This window comes from Dermacentor andersoni, chromosome 8, assembly GCF_023375885.2.
Source record: "Dermacentor andersoni chromosome 8, qqDerAnde1_hic_scaffold, whole genome shotgun sequence".
NCBI lineage: Eukaryota > Metazoa > Arthropoda > Arachnida > Ixodida > Ixodidae > Dermacentor > Dermacentor andersoni.
The window spans coordinates 66,023,212-66,046,364 of record NC_092821.1 but is presented as its reverse complement, the minus strand read 5'-3'; the positions used below and the strand labels follow the sequence as shown (position 1 = coordinate 66,046,364).

The window sequence follows — 23,153 nt, the reverse complement described above, 5'->3', positions numbered from 1 at the left end:
ATGCTCCACCCAAGAAGGTGTCGCCTAGCAATGAAGGCGTACCTTTTCCTTCTTTTTGCGCATGCTTCTTTCTCACTTCCCTGCCTTTCGTATCTCATTTATATCTCGCTCTTAAACAAAACAGTTAATCCTTGGAGTTGTTATCTTCAGAAAATGTCCTGTGCAAAATTTGGTTGGTGAGAAAATTCCGTGTGATATTGGCACAACTGCAATTCATAAAGAATCATTACAAATGTTGGAAAACAGAACTGGCCAAATTTAGTAAACCCCCCTCTCCCCACTTCACTCCCCTCCTCCAGGTGCAATAAGCGCGACGGAAGATGGCATGTTGCCTTCTCGCTTTCCTCCCTTGTACGAGGGAAACTGAGCCGTGATTGTCGACTCCCCTCTGACATGGTTGTGCAATATGCAGTTGCTGCCAGACTACAATGCCATGGCCCCTCCCTCCCTCCGCCCCCCCATCTTTTGCGTGATGAAAGATGGTGCGCGAGATTGAGCCGCGATCGTCAGCTTGCCTCGCGCGCTTTTGCTCGCACCTACACCACGTGGCGCGTGGCAATGGCAAAAATGCGCCTGGAGCGTCCATATAATTGCTATCGCAATAAAAGTAGGATACACGGTACGATTCGGCGTCCAATGCGGAGCTTGACACAATTGCACCTGCCGGATACCATATCAGACACAGAATCGCACTGTGTGTCTCCTCTTTCAGGGCAGCAAGTTCAGGGTTCGATCATTATGCAAGAAAAAGAAGACACATACTTCTTGACTGGATAAGTGGGGGCTGCATTCATTACACGAGTGTGTTCATTAGGCAAGTAAATACGATACTATACAGTGCAGGTGTCACTGTATGATGGATTCAAAAAGTAAATTTTATACAAGTATTTCTGGAGATATATGTCATACTAGTGCTTACTGAAATGCTGATACATTGGTGGAAATAAAATGTAGGAATAAATTAGGCATTGGGGACTTGACTCTAGACTTAGATTACTCAGTATATTAGTTATAACAAGTGACCTCTGTACTAATAATGAATTTTGGACTACCATGACTCGGCTTCTCTTGCAGCCCCCATCCAATAAAATGCTATTTTGCATGCTGCCATTCAAGCACTAAAATACATACGAGCAGTCAGTGAATACTTATTAAACAGTATTTTATTTGCTGCTCTGATGAAACAGACAGTAGAAAGCTAACTTTCGAACAATCAATTGCTCTAAAAAAGTATTCATCTGTAAAAAAATATGTGTGAATAGAATAAGATCAAAGTCTCTATGATGAACCATGTATACCAGAACATAGAGGCATATGGGTCTAACAGAACAAGTTCATATGTACCAAAAGAAAATACTGAAAAGAACAAAACAAGAACACACAACTTAGAAAGCAGATCATTCAGACATTTGTAGTATAAAATTAAATATTACATTGAACATACATATTTTGTATGGGCATGCAAACAGTAATGTTTGAGATCAAGAGAACTATTAAATGTACTTCTTGAACAATCAAATATCACAATATAGCAAAGCAAATTGCTGATTTTATTGCCTTCATTACATTGAGGTTTAACTGTATATTTAGTTATTTTTCAGCTATAACAGCGTTGTGTAAGTAACATTTCACAATTTCTTTTACTCTATGTTCTATGACATGCTGCGAAAAGATCTAGAGCAAATATGGTGACCCGAAAAAAAGTGTTTAACGGCCCCTTTAAGGGCACATGAAGGCACTTGTGTTACTTGATGCAGTATAATGCTATGCAGCAAGCCACACGTCTGTAGATCTTTAATTCAAACTCTACTTCAACATGGTTGTTGACCTACCCTACACTATCAGGGTGCTGTGCTCTCTTATGTCTGCTCAAGTGATTAGACTGCGTAAAGGACCTGGAACAGATGGTGCAACTGTATGGCCGGTCACCTGTATGAATGCGCTGATGTATGTTCAGGGCACCCTTTAACGAGAAACTCCGAGAGCATGAAGGGCACTGATAGGGCTTCTCGCCTGTGTGGGTTCGTAGGTGGCATATCAGGCTGGTCTTTCGTATGAAGCTCTTAAGGCACGAAGGACAATGAAATGGCTTCTCACCTGTGTGGGTGCGCAGGTGGTTTTTCATGTGGCTTTTAAGTGAGAAGCTGAGAGAGCATGAAGGGCACTGATATGGCTTCTCACCTGTGTGGGTGCGTAGGTGCTTTATAAGGTTGCCCTTTTCTGAGAAGCTCTGCGAGCATGAAGGGCACTGATACGGCTTCTCACCCGTGTGGGTGCGCAGGTGTTTCATAAGCTTGCCCTTTTCAGAGAAGCTCTGAGAGCATGAAGGGCACTGATACGGCCTCTCACCTGTGTGGATGCGTATGTGTCTCATAAGGTTGTACTTTTCTGAAAAGCTCCGCAAGCATGAAGGACACTGATATGGCTTCTCGCCTGTGTGAGTGCGCAAGTGGACTATAAGGCTGGCCTTACGTGAGAAGCTCCGAGAGCATGAAGGACATTGAAATGGCATCTCACCTGTGAACTCACACAGGTGCTCTTTCAGGTAAATTTTTCGTGAGAAACTCCGAGAGCATGAAGGACACCGAAATGACTTCTCGCCTGTGTCGGTGCATAGGTAACTTTTCTGGTGGACTTCTTGTGAAAAGCTCTGAGGGCATAAAGGGCAATGAAGTGGCTTCTCGCCCGTATGGACATTGGCATGTGTTTCCAGATGAGACAGTTTATCAGTCTCGTAGTCACATAATTGATATCGGTGAAGGCATCCTTGCTTTGAGTTGTCACATTTGGCAGTTGATGGAGAAATAGAAGGCCTCGATGCTGCACAAATGAAACAAAAGCAAGTGAAAGTTACTATGAAATGCCAAAAAAAAGAACGCAGATGACAAATTTAATGACTAGCTTTATTTTCTTTTTTATTTGGGAAATCTTGAGAGTCAATTTAAGCATGACGAAACAGACAACTCCTAACGGTCCTTTTTCCTTTTTAATTTACCCAATATTTCTGCATCTGAATGCTTCCCGACCCTATCTGTGAAGTACACCAAGAAAAATAATTTTGCAGAAAGGCGAAAAATTACATCATAAGAGAATGTGCAGTGTTTAAAGATGCTTTAATCGAGCTCGTTCCCTCATCCTCAATGAGCACTCGAGGCCCAGAGGCCACTGACACTATTTGCAAAACTTGTTACAATTCGATGGCACAACAAAATTGTCTCATAAGAGATTTAATCAGTGGGTTTTTTTCTTGATCACATGCTGAATTTTGGCAACGTTTTCATAAGTTGAGATTGCAAGGAGCCGACTAGGAAGTACTGTATTTTCCTCCATATAATCCGCCAACATGTAAAACCCACACCTTCTTTCCGAACAGTCTCGAAGCATGGACGGGTGGGCTAGTTGGTCTTCAATAAAATTATGAATAATTCTTCTAGCACTCAAATAAACAGGGACGAGCAGAGAAGGACAACAAGAACCGGCATTCTTGTTGTCCTTCTCTCCTCGTCCATGTTTATTTGTTTGCTGGAATGTTTCACAATGCTTTCAAAACAGCCCAGAAAGGAAAAAAAAAAAATGCGTGTATAACCAATTGAAGTAACTGCATACAGCCCTCAGATGGTAACATAAACAGTATCCATTTGGGGATAAACGACTTGTGCATGCCGTATCTTCAGCCACTGACTGTTCCACTGCTTTCGTAGACTCTGCTGGGCCGCTGAGCACAGCTTATCGTGATCCAAGTTACACTTTTCCGGCACCGTGTGCACTATTCAGTAACTGCTAAAAGCAAAATGGTAGCCCGTACAGAGCAAGATAATGACCAAAAATGAAGAAGGGCATAAGGGAGCTTTGACACACGGGTGGAAAGACGGCAGGGTTCCCCAGGAGATAATGAAAGTTTGAGTAGCAAGAACCTAGCTCTGAGGTATGGCTTTGTGGCAGCAGACGCTGTGCTGCCATGAAACCAAACTTCAAATCGAAATTTCTGCAATCTGCACCCTGGCCTTGTCCTTACTGTGAAAATTGTACGATTTTTGGTGTGGGTAATACGTGCCAAAATACGGCAAACTTCTCTGAGTGATCTAGCCAATCTTCACCCGAGAAGATTATTTAACTTGGGCTTTTCTCAGTGCTGTCCTTATAGACTTAACAAAGTATGACATCTTCAGTTACGGTCGTGTTCAAGGTGAAACAAGTTGACATGCACTCTACTCCTCGTGCTCTGCTCAGGTATTCAATGTTAGAAAACCTGATTAATGGTATAAATCAATGCTACAGTCACGAGCACAGAGGCAGACAAGCAAATCAAAGAGCACAATTGCGCATTATAACCGGGTAAAAAAATGGAAGGCAGTTTTATTTTCTGCACGAAACGACTGCACAATGTGGAAACAAGCAGACAAAGCGAAAGTATGTCTCTCTAGCTATGGCATGGAATAAAACAAAGACTCGCAGACATTCAGTTTGTAGGTTATATATAATTTCTCTGATCATTAAATCGTTTATTGAAGCAACAGATCAAACAAATAGATGACGTTGCCTTAAACAATTCTCAAAGTCACATATCACTGTGATTGACATCACAGTACTGTAATTTATGTAGGCGCACTTGTGAGATTAAGGCAACTCAGCAGCTGAGAATTTGGTGGCTGTGTGGCGAAAGGCACACAGAGTTTGGTTTGAAATTTGCGCCCTTTTTGCAATGCTTAGTGATGTACTACTTTGCAGACGCTATCGTTAGCATGCATTGTATGCATTAAGTTCACCAGTTCACGAAAGCCAGACCTCAGAGGGGCCCTTCGAAGCTCCACTTGTGTGAAACGCTCTGATGGCAGAAGTGCCAATTAAGTGGCTTCTCTCCCAGGTGTTTGCACTTGTGTGTAATGAGTGGGGACAGGATACCAATAGCAAAGTCACAACTGTCACAATGATTGAGGATGCTCTGCTGCAACTCCTTGTGCTTGACTGTTGGTAAGAAGCCATTGTGCCTCCCTGCCCACAGAAGCATAAAAAGTAATTGGCTCGGCCAATTGCACATCATTTTGTTTACTACATGAAATTATAGTAAAAATTCTACGCAATCTTAACATCAGGCAAATACTTCATTTATGCCAAATGAGCAAGATTCACAGTGTCATGGAGAAAATTAAGTTTATTTGCTACAATCATGAATGAAAGAAAGAGATAACAGAAGTTGCATCACTATACATCTCTTTGTTCACATCAGCTTAACATAAGATAGCAAAATTAAGCCTCCTATTTGCACAGTAAACTTTTGGTACACCACTGCTAGTACTATTCAATCGCTTTCTTTAGATGAGTCTTCACCTTCATTCCTCAGTCATCAGACTTGAAACCCTCCTATTTTGAAAGTTTATCGTAAGATTCACTTTTCACATACATCATCCAAACATGCATTGCCACATCAGGGAAGAGGCTAAAGGGTGTGTGCCTGATGAGGCCTACCCTCCTGCAGTGCATTTGAGACTGCAACAAGCTTCCTCGTATGGCAGCATTAGAATTGCTCCAAAAAAGAACATCCACCATTCTTTGCAGTGTATAAATATTTTGACATAATCAATGTTTCAATTACAGCTGTGAAAATGAGCATCACCGACAGCACTCAAAAATAAGTAATCAGCCACATTAAGACTATAATAGGTTGAATTTATGTGTTATGACCTAAGTAATAGATCTATAACTTCTGTTTTGTTAAGTATTGTGCTTGGGAAATCATGTGTTATATTTTCATTTTCTTTGTTATTCTTCAGGAAAGTTATTATAATGGTATGTTCAAATGTTTGAAGCTCACAGTTAGCTCTAACCTCAGGAATCCTGCAAGAAACATACCGCAGTTTGTAAACAGCACAAGGCTGTGCATGTGAACAAAAGCTAAGGTTAGGTTTGCTGTGGATCAAGTAATAAGCATCTATCGCCTGTCGAACTGTTACTAACTTATGTATGTTTAGAGTCGTCGCCAGTGTTCTTGCGTACTTGAAGTGTCGGGAATATTAATGACTGCTCTAATAGCTTTTTTTTATGTTCTTCTACCCCAAACAGATAAGCAGAAATGAAGTGACTGGATAAGGGTAAAATATACGTTTTTTTCAGTCAGCTTGGTAAAAGCCTTAACCTCTGTATTAGACCGTATGTGTGTGATATTTTGGTACGCAAGTAATTAATATGCTCAGTCAAGGTTAACTGTTCACTAAATACCACTTCAAGAAAATGTGTAAAGCTCACACATTCTATATTTTTCCATTCTGAAAGTGAGTACAGGATCGAAGGGTACAATATTATTTTTAGATTTAAAAACAATAAATTTTCTTTCTTGCACATTTAGCTGGAGCTCATTCATGTTTATCCATACTGATAGTTCAGACAAATATTTGTTTGCAATTACTACAGTGTTCAAAAAGTTGTGACCGAAGAAAAATGTTAGTGTCATTGCATGCAGAACTATATCACTTGAACGAGGTATATTGATACACGGATGCCTCAACGAGGTGTCCCAACACGGTAATCTGACGGCGCCCATATTGACACTTCATGAACTTCAGTTGGAGGCCGGCTTTTCAGTAGACCGCAAGAATGGCAGCAAGTCGGGTAATGTGGCTGCTGAAAGTGGGAGAAAAAACAATAATGCTGTAAAGGTAACAAAGACAGGTGGTCCATTTGTAGCCTCGCAGAAGAGTCCATCATACGTTCAAATGTCGCTGGGGCATTGCATAGGCCAAAGGGCTTGACTTTGAACTGATATAAGCCATCCGGCGGTCCATTTCATTAACTGAAATCTGCCAATAGCCGGATCAAAGATCGATGGACAAGAGGTATTTAGCGCCGTGCAAGCAGTCTATCGCAGTGGGTAGACGTCTTTTCGCGTGACCTTGTTTAAGTGGCAATAGTTGACACAAAAACGCCAGGTACCATCTTTTTTTTTTCACAAGGACAACAGGCGAAGCCCAAGGGCTGGCTGATGGCTCAATGACACCTTTGTGGAGAATATTGTCCACTTCTGAATGGATGACTCGACGTTCAGCATGCAATACACGATAGGGACGCCGACGAAGAGGATACGTGTCTCCAGTGTTTATACGGTGGTGAACAACAGATGTTTGGCCTAAAGGCCTGTCGCCGGAATCAAAGATGTCACTGTACGATTCAAGTAGGAGACGTATGCCCGTGGCCTGTGCCCAGGTGAGGTCAGGTGCAATCATTTTAGCGAGGTCATCCGTTAAGGAACCAGAGCTGTGAGCTGCAATTGGCACTAACAAACCACTCTCGGCATTCAGACTTTCAATGTCCAAATCAGAACCAATAGAAACGCTGTCCAAGAACATGCCGGCCGAAATCACTTGAGGGCACAGGCTGAAATTTAGAAGCGGTACAACGACATCATTTTAGTAACTGTGACCAGCGTATGAAGAACAACATTCCGGTTCAAAAACTCGTCGATGATGGGGCAAAGCACATATTCGCCGTCAGGAACCTGTGGCTGAGCGGTCAAAGTGATGTAAGTAACTGCCTCAGGTGACAGACGCACATCGTGAAGCGAGCACAAGTGCGGTGGGTTGGTGCTCAGAGCATCGGCGAGTTGAGGCAGTTCTAACTGAAGAACGCTGGTCGCGCAGTCAATGAAAGCAGCATGAGTGGATAAAAAGTCCAATCCAAGGATAACGTCGTGAGGGCAGTTGTCGACCACAGCAAAGAGAACAGAAGTAGGGCAGCAGGCTATACTTAAATACGCAGTACACATTCCAAGAACAACCAGCACGCCGCCGTCGGCCACACGAAGCACTCGGGCAGCTGCTGGGGTGAGGACCTTTTTGAAACATCTACGTAGGCTAACCCTCATCACAGATACGTGGGCTCCAGTGTCGACGAGTGCTTGGACAGGTACGCCATCTATTTTAACGTCAATTACGCTTCTCCTTGTGGGCACAGACAGAGGATTTGCTGCAGTAGTAGGCAATGCAGCACCACCTCCGAGGGCTGCATTTCTTAGTTTTCCAATAGGGTGCAGACAAAAGCTACAGGGGACGAAAGGCGACGTGGCTGAGGTGAACGGGAAGATGGGCGATGCGTTTGCGGTGAGCGAGACTGGTGTTCGCGCGGCGATGGCGAGTGACTGTACCACGTGTTCCTAGTAGAGTTGTTGGCACTGTTAGACTGTTAGACATGGTTGAAAGGGAAAGTCCCAAGGGGGACGAGAGGGTTGTCATGTCACCACACCTAGAAATTAAGTTTATCCAGTTTCCCTACAACCACTGTCGTGTCTATAGTAGTAGCATCTTCTTGCCTTCTCACATCAGAATGTGCTAAAAATGTGCTCCTAGACAATCAGCGTGTTCCTCAAGAGCGTCTCCTTGTGTGTTTACTAGTGGTAGAGGACGAGCTTCTTGGCCTTCAATTTTGTTTACCCTGTCCCAGGCTTTTCTTCCATCTGTATAAGAAATAATGCCAGAGATGCATCTCTGCCAGCTTTCCCTTTTAGCACAGCGGCGCATTCTTCTACCTTTCGACTTTGTTTTCTTGAAACTGATAAGGTTTTCTATAGTCAGAGTCACAGAGGTGATTCGAAGCCTTATTTTGTCTCTTTCGCGCTACCCTACATTCAACATTCCTTCTGGCAACATATCATTTACAATGTGATCCATTGGTTTGCGGGATACACATTGACACTGAATCAACAATAAGTTCAGTTAAATATACTACTGCATCGTCACTACTAAATATACAAATGTCATCCCAGGTCAAAAATGTGTCAGCTCTCTGTACCGCTGCCAGTCCACTGAGTCAACTTTCCACTGGAGCACATGTGGAGAGCATTCGTCCCCTTTTGTTATTTTGAAGTAACCAGAAAATGATCACTTAATTATTTAACCATGGAAGGTGGTGCTTAACCACCTTCCATTCCAAGTATGGCAGGACTGTACTTGATGCAATGCTTAAATCTATATATGAAAATGTTTTGTTTTCGATGCTGTAAAAAGTGAGTTCTTTCTTATTTACCAAACGTTCACCTGTACATAAGAGAAAATTTTTTATGAGGCGCCCTCTGGCATCACATTGAGAAGCGCCCCACAAGGTATGTGTATTTAGGTCAACAGCAATGTAGGGCTCTAGAAGTTGTGCAATAAAGCTTTCAAATTCTGTTCTGGAGAGTTGGTAGCCAGGCGGCATGTATAAAGAAGTAATTGTCAACAGCTTACCAAAAATCACTGCTTTGACTGCAACTGCCTCAAGGGGCGTTAGCAGCTGTAAATGCCACCGGCCCACACCCTTATGATGTACTATGGCAACACCGCCCGGTGAGGTGAAAACATCGTTACGGCCTTTGCAGTAAATGGCATATTGCCACAGAAAGTTTGTGTGTGTAGCATTGGCGTAGCCTAGGGGTGGGGTTGGGGGGACGAAACTCTCCCCGCCCCCGATATTTTCTGACAAACCCGCCCTTTCCCATGGGACAGAAAGTTTCAGGAGGTGGGCTCTGAAAGGGCGACATGGCTGAAAGGGAAAGTCCCAAGGGGGACGAGAGGGTTGTCATGTCACCGCACCTAGAAATTAAGTTTATCCAGTTTCTCTACAACCACTGTCGTGTCTATAGTACAGTGCAGTCCACTTGTAACGATATCGAGAAAGACGAAAAATATGATCGTTATAACCGATGATCGCTATATCTGGACTGCAGATATAAAAAAAAAAAAACGCGGAACATACCTTTGCAGCTACTAACTCAAATTCGCTACTTGCTCTAAAGAATAGATGATGTAGAAAGTCGGCTGTGAAAAACAAACTTTATTTGTAGTGCCAATGACCGTGTCAAGGGTTAGGCGCGCCGAAATAGTCCGAAATCTGCACTTGCTTTTGCGGCAGCTTCAGCTTCACAACCGCGGTGTGCATGGATTCCAGCTGCTGCGCGAACACTGGCAGCAATCCTTTGGCATGCATAAAATCAATTAAGGAGTCGATCGACGACAGTACACTTTGCGTGGACATCGTGGTCGGGGTCAAGGAGCCACTGCCAATCTCATCGCCACCGTCGCACAACTTTGCCGTCTGTCGAGACAGCACATCTTCGGCGATCGCCTCGTCGGTGACCTCATCGCAGAACGAGGCAGCACTGTCTGCAGTCAAAAACTCCTCCATCGACGCACCACCTGTGTCACCAGTAGGAACGAGCTCCCAGAGCTCGGTTATGTCGGCGGCTTCCACCGTGTTGGTCTCAGTGGGTTGGGGAAGTTCGTCCTGACGCACAAAGCCCGCCTTTTTGAAGCAGTTGTATATGGTTGACTGCTTTACTTCATACCATGCACCGTAAACGAAGCGCACGGCTTTCAAAAGGCTGATCTTCAGGTCAGGGGGCCCGTCTGCATGACCCGACGTTCCAGGAGCTGCGCGGTCAATGGCTAAAATTAGCCACTCCAGCATGCGCCGCCGATACAGGACTTTAAAGTTGGCGATCACGCCGGCGTCCAACGGCTGAAGGCCTGCCGTAGTATTCGGAGGCAGAAACATCAATTCTACAGATGTTAGCTTCGGGTTAACGCTGTATGCGCTACAGTTGTCAAGTAGCAACACTACTTTTCTTCCTTGGCCTTCAATTAAACTGTCGAACTCGAGCAGCCATTCTTCGAACAGGTCGCGGGTCATCCACGCCTTCTTGTTGCTGCGATAGCGGACCGGGATGTGCTGATTCTTAAAGCACGTTGGCTTCTTTGATCGCCCGATCATGAAAGGCTTGAGACGATGGCTCCCGTCCATGCTAACGCACAGCAACACTGTCACCCTAAGTTTCGAGTGCTTCCCGCCGGGGCATCAATCTCCTTTAAGAGCGTGAGTCTTCGACGGCAACATTTGAAAAAACAAAGCAGTTTCGTCGCAATTATATATGTCCTTCTCCGCGTAGCGCTCTAGCACGCTGGGCAGCTTTGTCTGCAGCCACTGCTGCTTTGCCTCTGTGTCCAAAGACGCCGCTTCCCCTACCACGTTTTTGTAAACGATGCCGTGCCGCTCTTTAAAGCGCCGAATCCAGCCTCCCCCAGGCTCAAAATTTGGCCGTCCCAGAAGAAAAGCGAAGTTTTTCGCTTTGGTGGCAAGTATTGGCCCACTAATAGGCACATTATGCGCGCGGGTTGTGATGAACCACTGGTAAAGCGCCTCTTCAACATCGGCGTACAAAGGGTCTCTAACCCTTTTCCGCTGATCGGCATGGCCGCCGATAGCTCCTGCCTTCACAATCGCGGTGCTCCCGGTTTTCAAGATGGTTGATATCGTCGACTGGGGGAGCTCATATTTCTTCACGAGGGCGCTCACCTTGAAGCCACGTCGAGAGTCCTGCAAAATATCCATCTTCGTGTCAAGCGACACAGCTTTACGCTTTGTCGGCGCCATCTTTGAACTGGGTTGTACCGTTGGTCACGTTGGTTGCACGCTGCTTCGGTGGCGTCAGTCTGCTATCGCGAGAGAGAGAGACTGAGTGCGGATGGATGGATGGATGGATGGATGGATGGATGGATGGATGGATGGATGGATGGATGGATGTTATGAGCGTCCCCTTTGGAACGGGGCGGTGGCTTGCGCCACCAAGCTCTTGCTACTATGCTGCCTAATATCCTACCTAGGTTCACCAATGAAAAAAAAAAAACACTATGAACTACCACGTCCAAATTTTCTGATACCCTATTGCGAACTGTGCTTTTGTACGTCTCCGTCTTTTGTCGTTTCCCTACTTTTCTTCCACCAATCCTCCAATCGCCTCTTACTGATGTCTATTGCGGACCTGTTTGCTTTACCACTGCTCCCGCTGAACCCAAGGGCTTCAAGGAGGCCAGTGGTGCCTAAATCGACCGCTGGATAGACGTCTTCACATTCTAATAAAATATGCTCCGTCGTTTCCCTAGCTTTACCGCAGCAAGCACATACTTCTTCTTCCTTCTTATATCTCGCTTTATAGGTGCGTGTTCTAAGGCATCCTGATCTCGCTTTGGGATCTCGCTTCGGGACGGGCGCCACCGCGCCGCTTTGCTTGTTGCTTTTTTTCTCTCTCTCTCTTTCGGAGCGACTGTGGCCTACGCGCATAGCAGCTAGCGCCATCTTGTGGCGCGCTGCGCCTACTCAAGTACTCTCCGGTGCGCGGGCGGCGCGGGACGCGCAGCGTGGTAATGGCGGCAGATACGAACTTACGGAGGTAAACATCGCCTCGTCTCGACATCGTTCGTTTCAGGGAACTAAGCAACGCAAATGTTACGATTATTTTGCACGGGAAAAGCCATCTGGGCGGCAATATTTTAATCGTTACATCCGATATGCGGTGAATAACCTATCGTTATAAATGGTTTTTTTCCCCATAGACCTAATGCATAAATTACACTCTCATGTTGACCCATCGTTATAACCGATATATCGTTATATGTGGTATCGTTATAAGTGGACTGCACTGTAGTAGCATCTTCTTGCCTTCTCACGTCACCTTTTCCCTATCCCCTTCTCCCCCTGTCCCCCTTGTATGGGTCACCAAAAGTGAGCGAAAATTCCGTCACATGGCACTATCGAAGTTCTAGCGCAAAGCTTTGTTCCTTCGTTTGTAAATCTAGAACAATATAGCATGCTGACAACACTGAAAGCGCGATTGAGTGATAGGAAACTTGCAAAATAGTGCCCACCCTCTCCCGTACGTAGCCGTGGCCGTAACACTCACTAGAAGGTCTGGCTGGAAAATAACAGTGATCTCCACTGTTACCTGGGCTGCAACAAATCTGGCCTGCAAACGAGAAGACACACAATAGTGCGCTGTCTTGTTTTTGTATCACCCCGTTCTAGCGTTGTTCGTTTTTCCTAAGTCACGTACCAGCTAGGTCATCGACATACATTATATAAATGCATTAATTCGTAAACAAAATTTTAAGTTTTCTTTAATATTGTTCTGATACAGAACAGGACCTACAGACGAGACAATGACGAAGAAGCGTTGTTGCTGAGGTGCTTCGGCCGCCATGTTCTAGTGTCAGCTGGTGCCTTCAGCACTCGCCTTGCATAAACAACATTCATGCTTGTCTCTGCCTCGCAACATTTCGGTGGAGGTGCTGGCTACCAACACGAAGCTCCACAGCGATCGCCGTGTGAGCCCCGACACGATGAGTGACAGCCAAAGTGCCACAATGACCGACCGCCCACCTCCAGTGCCGCAGACACTGACCTCTGTTGTGTTGTCCCAGACGCGAGACTTAGGGACCTTCAATGGCATCGATGGTATGGACGTTGAAGAATGGATTTCCTGGTATGAGCGTGTAAGCGAAAATAATCAGTCGGACCCAATGCTAATGCTAGCAAATGTGCTATTCTATTTCCGAGAAACAGCATGGTATGAGACCCACAAACACGACATAACGAGTTGGAACGACTGCAAGCAGAAGCTTCTAGACCTCTTTGGAAAGCCCTTTGACTATCAGATGGCAGCAAACAAGGAGCCATCGACCCATGCTCAAATGTCGACAGAACCTTACGTGGCATATATTCAACATGTCCTCGCGCTCTGTCGTAGAGTTCAGGGTGTCTACCAAGTTGACATTTCCAAATTCCTTGAGTTTTTCAGGTTTTCCCTGAGTGCCTTTGCAAAATTCCATGAGTGACACAGAACTTCGCATTTATGTCAAGACGGGCTGACACCATGTTACCCGATGCTGTCACTCTTTAGTAATCATACGAAAAAATGCGCCCGAATTACGAAGGAGAGGTTGCGCCTTCGCCAGGTGTTGCAAGATACCTTTGGCACAATCTTGATTGGAGCTGTCAAAAAATAGAGACAGCATCATCATTTCTGTCATTACTGTGGCATACACTTCAAATGTGCGAACTTGGTGCAAACAAGTTTTAGTACTGCTCGGGGTGCAAAACTATGTCAGGGCTTGACGTTATAAGTGCATTTGAAAACAATGTGTGGAATCATACAGTATGATTGTGGCAGTGCATTCTGCACATAGAACGTAAAACAGAGCAACTGTGGATCTTTCACTGGAAGCTTTGTTGTGCAATGGCTACCCTGTTGACAGTGAACTTGAGGACAATGTGGTCAAATTTGTTTTGTGAGCACCACACAGAAGTTCTCCCAATGATAGCAGATTCAAATCATTGCAAAGGCAATTGAATTGCTCACTAGTGTCTCATTTCTCAAAGGGCTTTTCGCATCCGCAAAGGTGGACGAGCTTGTAGCACATTGTAGCAAGACTGCTGTGGACGAATAACTATCCAATAGGACAAACTGGTGGCACGGAAGAGGTCCGTCAGCCACTGCAGTCTGCAAACACTGCGCAACACTTGAAGCTCCCATTAACAGGCAAGGACTAAAATGAGTGTATGGTGAGCCTTCACCTCAAGTGCCCAGTGCATGCTGCTGATTGCCTGACGATAGTGTTGCACATGCCTAGTCCTGCCTAGTCATCACCGATGATGTGCTATGGGATGTGACCCAAAGCTGTCCCAGAACAATCCCACCAGTTCCCGTGCAGTTTTCGCCTCCCTCAATGAATGAACATACTGATAAAACAAAGTATGTTTTGCAGTTAACAGCAATAAAGAATTTCCTTCACCCAAAATGCAGGGGTCGACTTACATTGTGCATTGACCTATAATCAGGTTCTTACACTCATCACTAATTTCGGCATAACTAAGACTCACTGGGTGTAACATTATTGTAAAGCAATGTAAGGGCTACTACAGACATCAGGGCAGGAGTGCTCTCGATTAAGGTATACCACCTAAGCTGCTTGAATATGCTCAGCAGAGCAATATTTTTGCACTTTGATCATATCAGTATGCAGACAAGAATAACAAGCCTGCTAATTTGTCCTCAGCAGCAGAATGTCCTATACACTTGAGCAAGTCGTACTGAGCTACGCAGACTTTGCCATTTACGACACTCACACAAGCAAGCAAATCTTTGTAAGAGGCGTGGCGGTCACTGCCCACCTAAGGTAAAGCTTAGATGATCCAGGGTCTCCGTAGTCTGCATGCTCCTTGACACGCTCCATGCTTTGAAGGAGCACCCGACAGATTTGTCGGCCAGAGGCAAGCTGCACTGCATGCCAACCTCGACCTGACCAACGACCTTCGAAAGAGCATCACGTGTCGTTTCGGCAGTGATGCTTTCAGCTACGCTCATTGCACTTGTGGGACCTGCAGAAAATAATTGAGGTGATTGCAGTCTTGTTAAAGCATCTAGACCAAGAGGTAACTACAACAACACAATAAAGGCAGGGGCACCTTACAATGCATAGCCATTGAACACAAAACCTTTTCGGTTAAGTGTTCCTAAAAGGCTACAAGGGACACTCCGCATTGAATACTCGATAACAGGGCAACCTCTTTTCTGTGGAAGGCTTACAACAGTAGAAAATCTCAGACACTTTTTCATTTCATACATATTAAAGCTGTTGGTGTAGTCCAAATAATGAAAAGTGATTGCAAGATCCTAGAGTCATCGCCATCAGCCTATTTAATGTCCACTGTAAGATATCCAATCATCCCACATCTTGTGCCAGCTGATACCATCCTGTGCTTGCAAATTTTCTATTTCATCACCCTACATAATTGTCTGCTGTCCACAATTGCATGTCAATTCTATTGGCACTCATTTTGTAACCCTGATAAACTGTTAGTCACCTGTCCTACACATTACATTGCTTGCAAAAGATCATTTTCAATGCAATAGCATTCTTAAAGAACTTCACCCAGTTAGCAGTAGGTCTGTATGTATGTATGTCAACACCTAATCTCCTTCCTGTGAAGTTGGATCCCTGTGTGGTCAATGGTCAAATGGGTAGAGCATCTGGCTGCTGTGCTGAGGGAACTGTGTTCAAAACCAACCATCAGCCCAACTAGGGTGACTGAGCATGTAACATTGTCTATGTGTTGCTCTTCAACAAGCTTTTCTGATACCAAGTTTGTTCATTGGGTAGGTATGTGCCACTCTTCAAAGACCCTGGGCGCCCTCTGCCAGTGATCTCTAAATGCCCCCGTCTTGTCATCTACTTTTATCCCGACTGCCATGTCTAGGTTGGCTGACCTGTTTCCTCTTGACTAATTTGACCTTTTCCCTTTCAAATTGAGAACAATCCTAGACCTCTCTAACTTATGATCCCTGCCATTTACCCTACCTAACACTTCTTATCTATTTTCTTCTTTCCCCATTAGGGCTTTTCCAGGTCCACTTCCTGTTAGTCCGCTTCTGGAAGAAGGTATTCATAATTTGACGGTGATTCCACGAACTCTACCAACATCTCTTGTTTACTATTTCTATTCTAAAGTTGATGCCATAGCTGCTAGTCACCTGTTCTCCAAGCCAATTACCCTCCACTTCTGCATTGTCACCTACGACTACAGTACATTGAGTTGGGACCTTTCAATATTAAGCATTCAACATCCTCATAAAAAAAGTTTTATTTCTTCATAATCATCACTAGAGGATGGAGAATGGGCTTGTACTACCTGCAATTGATATCTGCTATTAGGTTTTTTCAGGATGACTGCTACCCTTTTATTAATACTGTCGCATTGTAGTGACGGTGAACAACCAAAGTGGCACAACGCATTGGTCAAATCTGTGCCCAGCAAAACAAGCAACACTCAACACAATGATCGTGGCAAGCACACTCATGGATCGTCGAAATATAATCTGTGGTTCAAGTGCATCGGCTTTCATACATGACTCGTCAAAGGTTCCAGCTGTATCGCTGGTGCCTTAATGCTTTCCAGAAAGTACTACACAATTCATGTCATGCATACAATAGACAGCTTTAGTTTAGCATATGCTATACCACTGCGTAAGCAATTTCTCAGATTTACCATTACTGTCTTTGTGGGATTTACATAGTTTCCGTAAAACATGGCGGCGGTCGCAGCTGCCCACTTTGAATTGAATTTGGCGTTGCTTTTGTAAAATTCACTTCATTCGTAACAAATGACTGCGTAAACGGCTTTCGCTTAATCTCAGGCCGCTTCGAAGACAGAGTGTTATGGATAACTTTGCGGAGTTTTCGAGACCACTGCCTTGGTCAGATACTTCGCAGCCGCACTCAGTGCGTGCTGCTCTTTACTGAACAACTGTGACGGCAAGTTGGGCCACTGTGCATGTGCCAGTATTGAATGAAACTCTTTGCACCAACTTGGGGCACAAGGTATGTGTTAATGGGTATGTGTACTTTTCATATCATTCATCAAACACATCACCAGCAATTGTGCACTAATCATAAGATTGCTAATGACATTAAAGTCACCAATCATCTCTAAAGAATGGATGCACCACCAATTTGTTTTCTCTTAACACTTTGAGGGCCTTTTTTTTTTTGCCAAATGCAAGCCCCCAAGGTCGAGTTTTTTTTTTTTTTTATTGCCGATTTAAAATCTTAAGACTGACTTATTTTGCAAGAAAGTTGCTGCAACTTTTTTAGAGTGACGATAAAGTGACAAATATTTTATGCAGGTAAACATGCATTGTTCATTCATGAATACAGATGGGCTTGCCTAAATACTTATTAGAAAAGTGGATACACTGAAATAGGTATGTTCCAATTTGGCACTTGGAGAGTAATCAGCATCAAAGGCTATCTCAAGCCCATTGCAGAAAGATCGCGGAGGATTCCAAATCGCCATGTCGTGTCATACGCTTTCTCTAGGTCTAGAAATACTGAAAGTAAAAACTGCTTATGAATAAGTGGATCCCTGATGTTTGCCTCAATGCGAACAAGGTGGTCTATTGTCGACCTTCCCAGTCAGAAACCCCATCGAAGGTGTTCTAGTTTGTTGTTACTTTCTAGGAAGCAGATTAAGTGCTGGTTTATAATTTTTTCAAAAACTGCACAGACAGCTTTTTAGCATTATTGGCCTATAGCTGCTTGCTAATGCCGGGTCTTTCCCTTGTTTAAGTACTGGGATGACCATAGCTTCTTTCCACGACGATGGGATACACCGCGCTGCCCACATGGCATTGAAAAGAGATAGGAATGTTTTCAGTGTTCCAGGGTTTAGGCACCTAATCATTTCGTACATGATGCGATCGCCACCTGGCGCCGAGTTGTTGCAACAAGCGAGAGACGCCTTAAGTTCAGCTAAAGTAAATGGACAATTGTAAGCATCACTTGATGAACCTCTGCAATTTAGGGGATGCCACTCTTCGTATCCTTGCAGTCTTTGAAATGTTTCTGTATAATGCGATGCACTCGAGACATATGGAAAGTGCTCATCTAGACAATCCACCTGACCTTCCAGGCTATCATCTTGGCTACTTACTAATGGCAGGAGATGCGACTCCCGACCTATTAACTTATTTACCCTATTTCATAGTCTTGTTTCATCGGTGTGCGAATTTATACTGGAGACGTACCTATCCCAACTTTCTCTCTTTGCACGTCGTGTTTCTCCTTGTGGCCTTGTGACTTGGCCTGTTTGAAATTAACTTCAGTAACATTATTGTAACAGAGTGGCCCATGAAAACTGTTCACCAAAAACAAACTATTCATATGCATGCCAATAATCCAGAATTCATCAATGTTGCCCGCTATGTTTATGAATGAGAAGCATTACCCTATATTCCCTCTTATGAGCAAGTCGCCAGCGAAGGGACATGGCCATTAGTGAGCTCTGTATGAGCTTCACGTTTTCTAACCTCATTATGGACAATGATATCTCAGGCAATGCTTCATAACAACTCAAAGAGCCTCATAAAGCTAACCGCACTCGAGAGGGTTCAAGTGTCAAATGTTGGCAGGTCCAATTTCCAGTGACAGCCTGTCTAGATCCAGAAACTCTTGGCACCCTCTGCCGCTTTGCAGGTCTTACCATCACCTTCTTAAGGTGCTTTGCAGTCACACTGAGTATGTGCAGCAGCACGTACTCAGTGTGACTTCGCTGAACCAAATATTTTATTCTAGATTTAAAATCTTCAGACTGATCACTTTTGCAGAAAACTTGGAACTTTTTCAGAGGGACGATAAAGTGACAAAACATATCTTATGCAGGTAAACGTGCATTGTTTATATATGAATAGAGATGGGCTTGCACAATTATTTATAAGAATAAAAAACAATACAAGGAAATAGACATTTCTGATTTGACACTTGGGCAGTGTTCGGCACCGAAGCAATCTCCACTCGACACAACAGGAGTAAAGCAAGCAGCTCTCACACCCATAGCATAATCAAACCGCGTATATGACCGCATGCGAGAAACCCCGATGTTTGTCTGCCACTAAATTTTTGCAAGGCAAATATCGAATAGGAAAATACAATAAAACCTCAATATAACAAAGTATATAACTCTTCATAAGTGCTTGTCCATAGAATGTGTATTTAGAACCCCAATATAACAAAGTGTGTTTGTATGCGATTTCAATATAATGAAATTTCGCTTCTGCTAGAATGGAACACTGAGACAATAAATAGAAACTTCCGTGGACGCAAATGGTGAAATGCTTTAATTACAAGCGGCTGCTTGTAAACTCACCTTTCAACTTACAAGTGGCGCGATCAGAGCAACCGCCAAGAGGAGCTGCATCATGTTTTGTATGAAGTTCAAGTGCGGTAACTTTGAGCGTGGGTGATACAAGAGGGCGGCTTCACAAATGCAGCCTTCCTGCGCGAGGGAAGGGAAAGAAGGAGAGGGGAGCGAGCTCATAACACAATCAAGTGCGCGTGAGGGGTGAGAGGGCAGTTGGTGTGGGTCGCAATTTTTGGCACGCGTCTCAGCCGTGGCTCCGCATGGCTGTAAGCATGACTGAGCGCATACGCAGCCACACACCCTGCTTTAGAGGCCATCTGCCGCACGTGCAAAGAGTGGGTGTGCCGAGACGGCAAGGCTTATACAAGCCGTCTTGCCCCACATTTAGTATTTGAGCCTGCGCAATCTCGAGTTTTGTTGACCCATTGGAGCGAGAGTCAGACGAATGATTCACTCCCTGACTGCCGGCGCTTTTCATGACAGTGTGCTCCCAGTTAGGGCACCGCTATCAGCCTTGATGGCTTCGCTTAATTTGTACCGCTGATGTGAAGATATCGTCGACAGGGCATGAAACTACCGTTTGCCGCCAACTCACAATTTCATCAAAATCAATTCCTTTCTCATTGAATTGCCTTTTCTCAATTGCCCGATATTTCGGAAAATTCTGCTGCCCCTTTCCGCGTAAGAAAAATTTATCAGCAACTGTACTTACATGCATAAAAGGTCGAATTTCAATGCAACGAAATTTTGATACAATGAAGCAAATCGCCAATTTTACCTACTTCGTTATATTGAGGTTTAACTGTTTTAACTGTATGCAAAACCATATTCGGAAATCGAATATTTACACAACACTAGTATGTGCACTGAACATTGATCTGGGAGTGCTTGCCAGACATCCTCAGAGGTATAAAGGCAGACGTGTGGGTTCGTTTCAGCCATAAGGATTACAGTGCTTGTCATTACAGTTCAGTCCACTTATAACAGAATCAAAAAGGTCACTCTTACAACCGATCATTGCTATATCTGGACTGCTGTAAAAAGAAAGAAAGCTGCCAAATATACCGTTGTACCTCTGAACACAAACTTGCCACTCGTGCTAAAAAACAGACATTGTAGAAAGTAGGCTTTGAAAAATAAAATGTTCATTTATAGCCCCTAACAGCCCGTTGAGCGTTAGACATGCTAAAATAGTCAGAAATGTGCACTTGCTTTTTCAGTAGTTTCACGTTTACAACTGCAGCATGCATCACATCCAGATACTGCGCCAACACTGGCGGCAATCCTTAAATGTGTACAAAATCAATGAGGGACTTCGTTGACAACAATGCATTTTGGATCAACATCAGGGTCAAGGCCAAAGATGGAGATTTTGTCAATCTTGTCACTACAACTTCTGCTGCACGTCACCATTTGTAATGACAATGATCACCTGGTACAAGAGCTTTTTTGTAGAACAAGGCAGCACTATCTGCACTCAGAAACTCTTGCGTTGAAGCCCCACCTGTTTCACCGTCAGTAGCAATATAGAGGCTAGAAACAGCGACGTGCTCAGAAAGCTTGGTTATTTCAGTGGCTTTCATCATGTTGGTACCACTACCATGGAGGTTTCACTTTGGCAAACAAAGCCCATTTTTCTGAAACAGTAGTTGATGGTGAAAAAGGGTCTCTGACCTTTTTTTCGTTCATAGGCATGGTCACTGGGTCCAGCCTTCATGATCAAGACACTCCCAGCTTTCAGAATCCACATCGAATACATCAGCTCGTACTTCCTTGAGGCTTACAAAATTTGCAGCTTCGTCTCAAGCAACACTGTTTTGTGCTTTGTCGACACTATCATATACAAAAAGAGCTGTCCGCTGCTTCTGCAGCACATTTTCTACATAGTCTACATGCTGAGAGGGACCACCACCGCGGTGCTTTGAATTTCACTTCTAGCCTTCTTGTTTTTCGCTCTCTCCAGATACGTATGAAGTGACATTGTGAGTGGCGCGGATGCAATGCAGCTGGTGCCACTTGTGCCATGCTGCACCAAGTCGCGATACTCTTTATGGCTTTTGTAATCAGCGTACAGGCAAGATACAATGCACGGAAATGGTGGCAGATACCAATTCGCATAGGCAACCTTTTCACCCTCTCTCAGCATCGTTTATTTAAAGGAAACTTCGCTATGCAAACAGTCTGCTTCGAAAACATCACCCAGAAGACATAACTTTGGTGGTCATATCTAACATGCCGTCGCTTGGTGATGCTCAGATTATTTTTGCGTTCTGCCTAAGTGCATAATTATTAATTAGTTAACTTCGTGAATTTTATAATTATATTACAAGAATCAATGAAAAAATTGTCGAGCAACATGAAAAACTCCCGATACAGATTTCTGTTGCTCAATAAGTGCTGCATAAAATTGTTTTTCCTATCATTATTATTATTTATTTCAAATACATATACATATACACTAGACAGGAAAGGGGAAGCGAGCAGCAGGCTGGCAAGCGTCACTGGAAGGGGCGCCACACCTGCCTACTCTTTAGAAAGGAAGAGACATAGAAATTGAGGAAGATAGGAAGACGGGGAGGAAAGAGGAAAGAAACCAAGATGACAAATCTCACGGAATTAAGCACCACACGCACAGTACAGGTCACACACAGTAGGGCCAGTCACTGCAGGTCACGTCACTAAAGAATGTCGTGGTACATGGTTTTTTTTTAAGCAAAACTTTCTTTGCCTCTTCCTTCTACTTTTTTGCTGCTGCTGCTGTCTTGCAAGTCGCGTCGGGCAGTGGGTGAGAGTGCACATGTATGTGGCAGGAGCGCGGGAGAGAGAAAAGGCGGCGCAAGAGACTCATTCAAGTCTTTACCTTGTGGCGTTTGCACACAGTACCCTTTGGAGCTTTCTGGTTGTCACCAGATAAGCCTCTTGACAGCTGTAATTATCTGCTAGCCCCCCCAAATGGATTGCAGAAACTGCAGTACATACCCTTCTATTAATGTGCAAGTTCAGAAGGAAGATGCAGAGGATGGGTAGAACCTACGCAGTTGTGAAACGAGTGCATAACAGTCTTGACACTCCTCACTCACGGTTCCCATACAGAGTGTGCAGGCGAGGGAAATTCTGACGAGGCAACGTAAAGGTACAGTAGGATAAATTTATGCTATTTTTGAAAAATAAACACCACACATATTTGCCATGTGGACAACTGACGCAGGGCATGCAGATGCCAAGCCCCACTAAAACACCATAGAGTCCATGCGACATAACAGAAGCGGCAGCACGTCATCAAATCAACACTTCTCTGCTTGTGTCGGTAGCTTTGCGGCTGTAGTATCGCTCAAGGCCGCAGGTTCAATCCCAACCACAGCAGCCCCATTTCAAAAATAGTGATATGCAAAAACGCTTGTGCACTTCGATATAGATGCACATTAAATACCAGAATCTCAAAATTAATGCACAGTCTGCCACTATGAAGTGCCACATAACAAGATTGAAGTTTTGACATATACAGCCCCATAATTTAATAAATGTTTAACACATCTGCCACGATGCAATATGCCGCAATAACAATGCTCAACTCTCTTGGAGGTTACGAACAATGGCGTACAACAATGCCTCAAGAAACACATCTCCCTATGTGTTCTGTGTGCTATGCAAACAAGCAGCAA

The 23,153-nt window shown here is 44.2% G+C and overlaps 1 protein-coding gene and 1 pseudogene across 3 annotated transcripts in view; both read right to left on the bottom strand.

Annotated features, from left to right (window-relative positions):
• Window positions 1–1,145: 1,145 nt before the first annotated feature.
• LOC129386808 (uncharacterized) overlaps window positions 1,146–23,153 on the bottom strand; it is a 41,845-nt gene continuing 19,837 nt past the window's right edge. For 2 of the 3 annotated variants that reach the window (XM_072289732.1, XM_055075051.2), the window contains exons 2-3: window positions 14,968–15,174; window positions 1,146–2,820 (exon numbers count right to left, since the gene is read on the bottom strand). In XM_072289732.1, the coding sequence (XP_072145833.1) occupies window positions 1,829–2,820; window positions 14,968–15,160 (1,185 nt within the window). In that variant the 5' untranslated portion in view covers window positions 15,161–15,174 and the 3' untranslated portion in view covers window positions 1,146–1,828. Of the gene's footprint in view, window positions 2,821–14,967; window positions 15,175–19,497; window positions 19,627–23,153 lie in introns of all 3 variants that reach the window. The other variant, XM_072289731.1, reaches the window with a different exon arrangement.
• Window positions 9,383–11,398, bottom strand: LOC140219808 (tigger transposable element-derived protein 6-like; annotated as a pseudogene).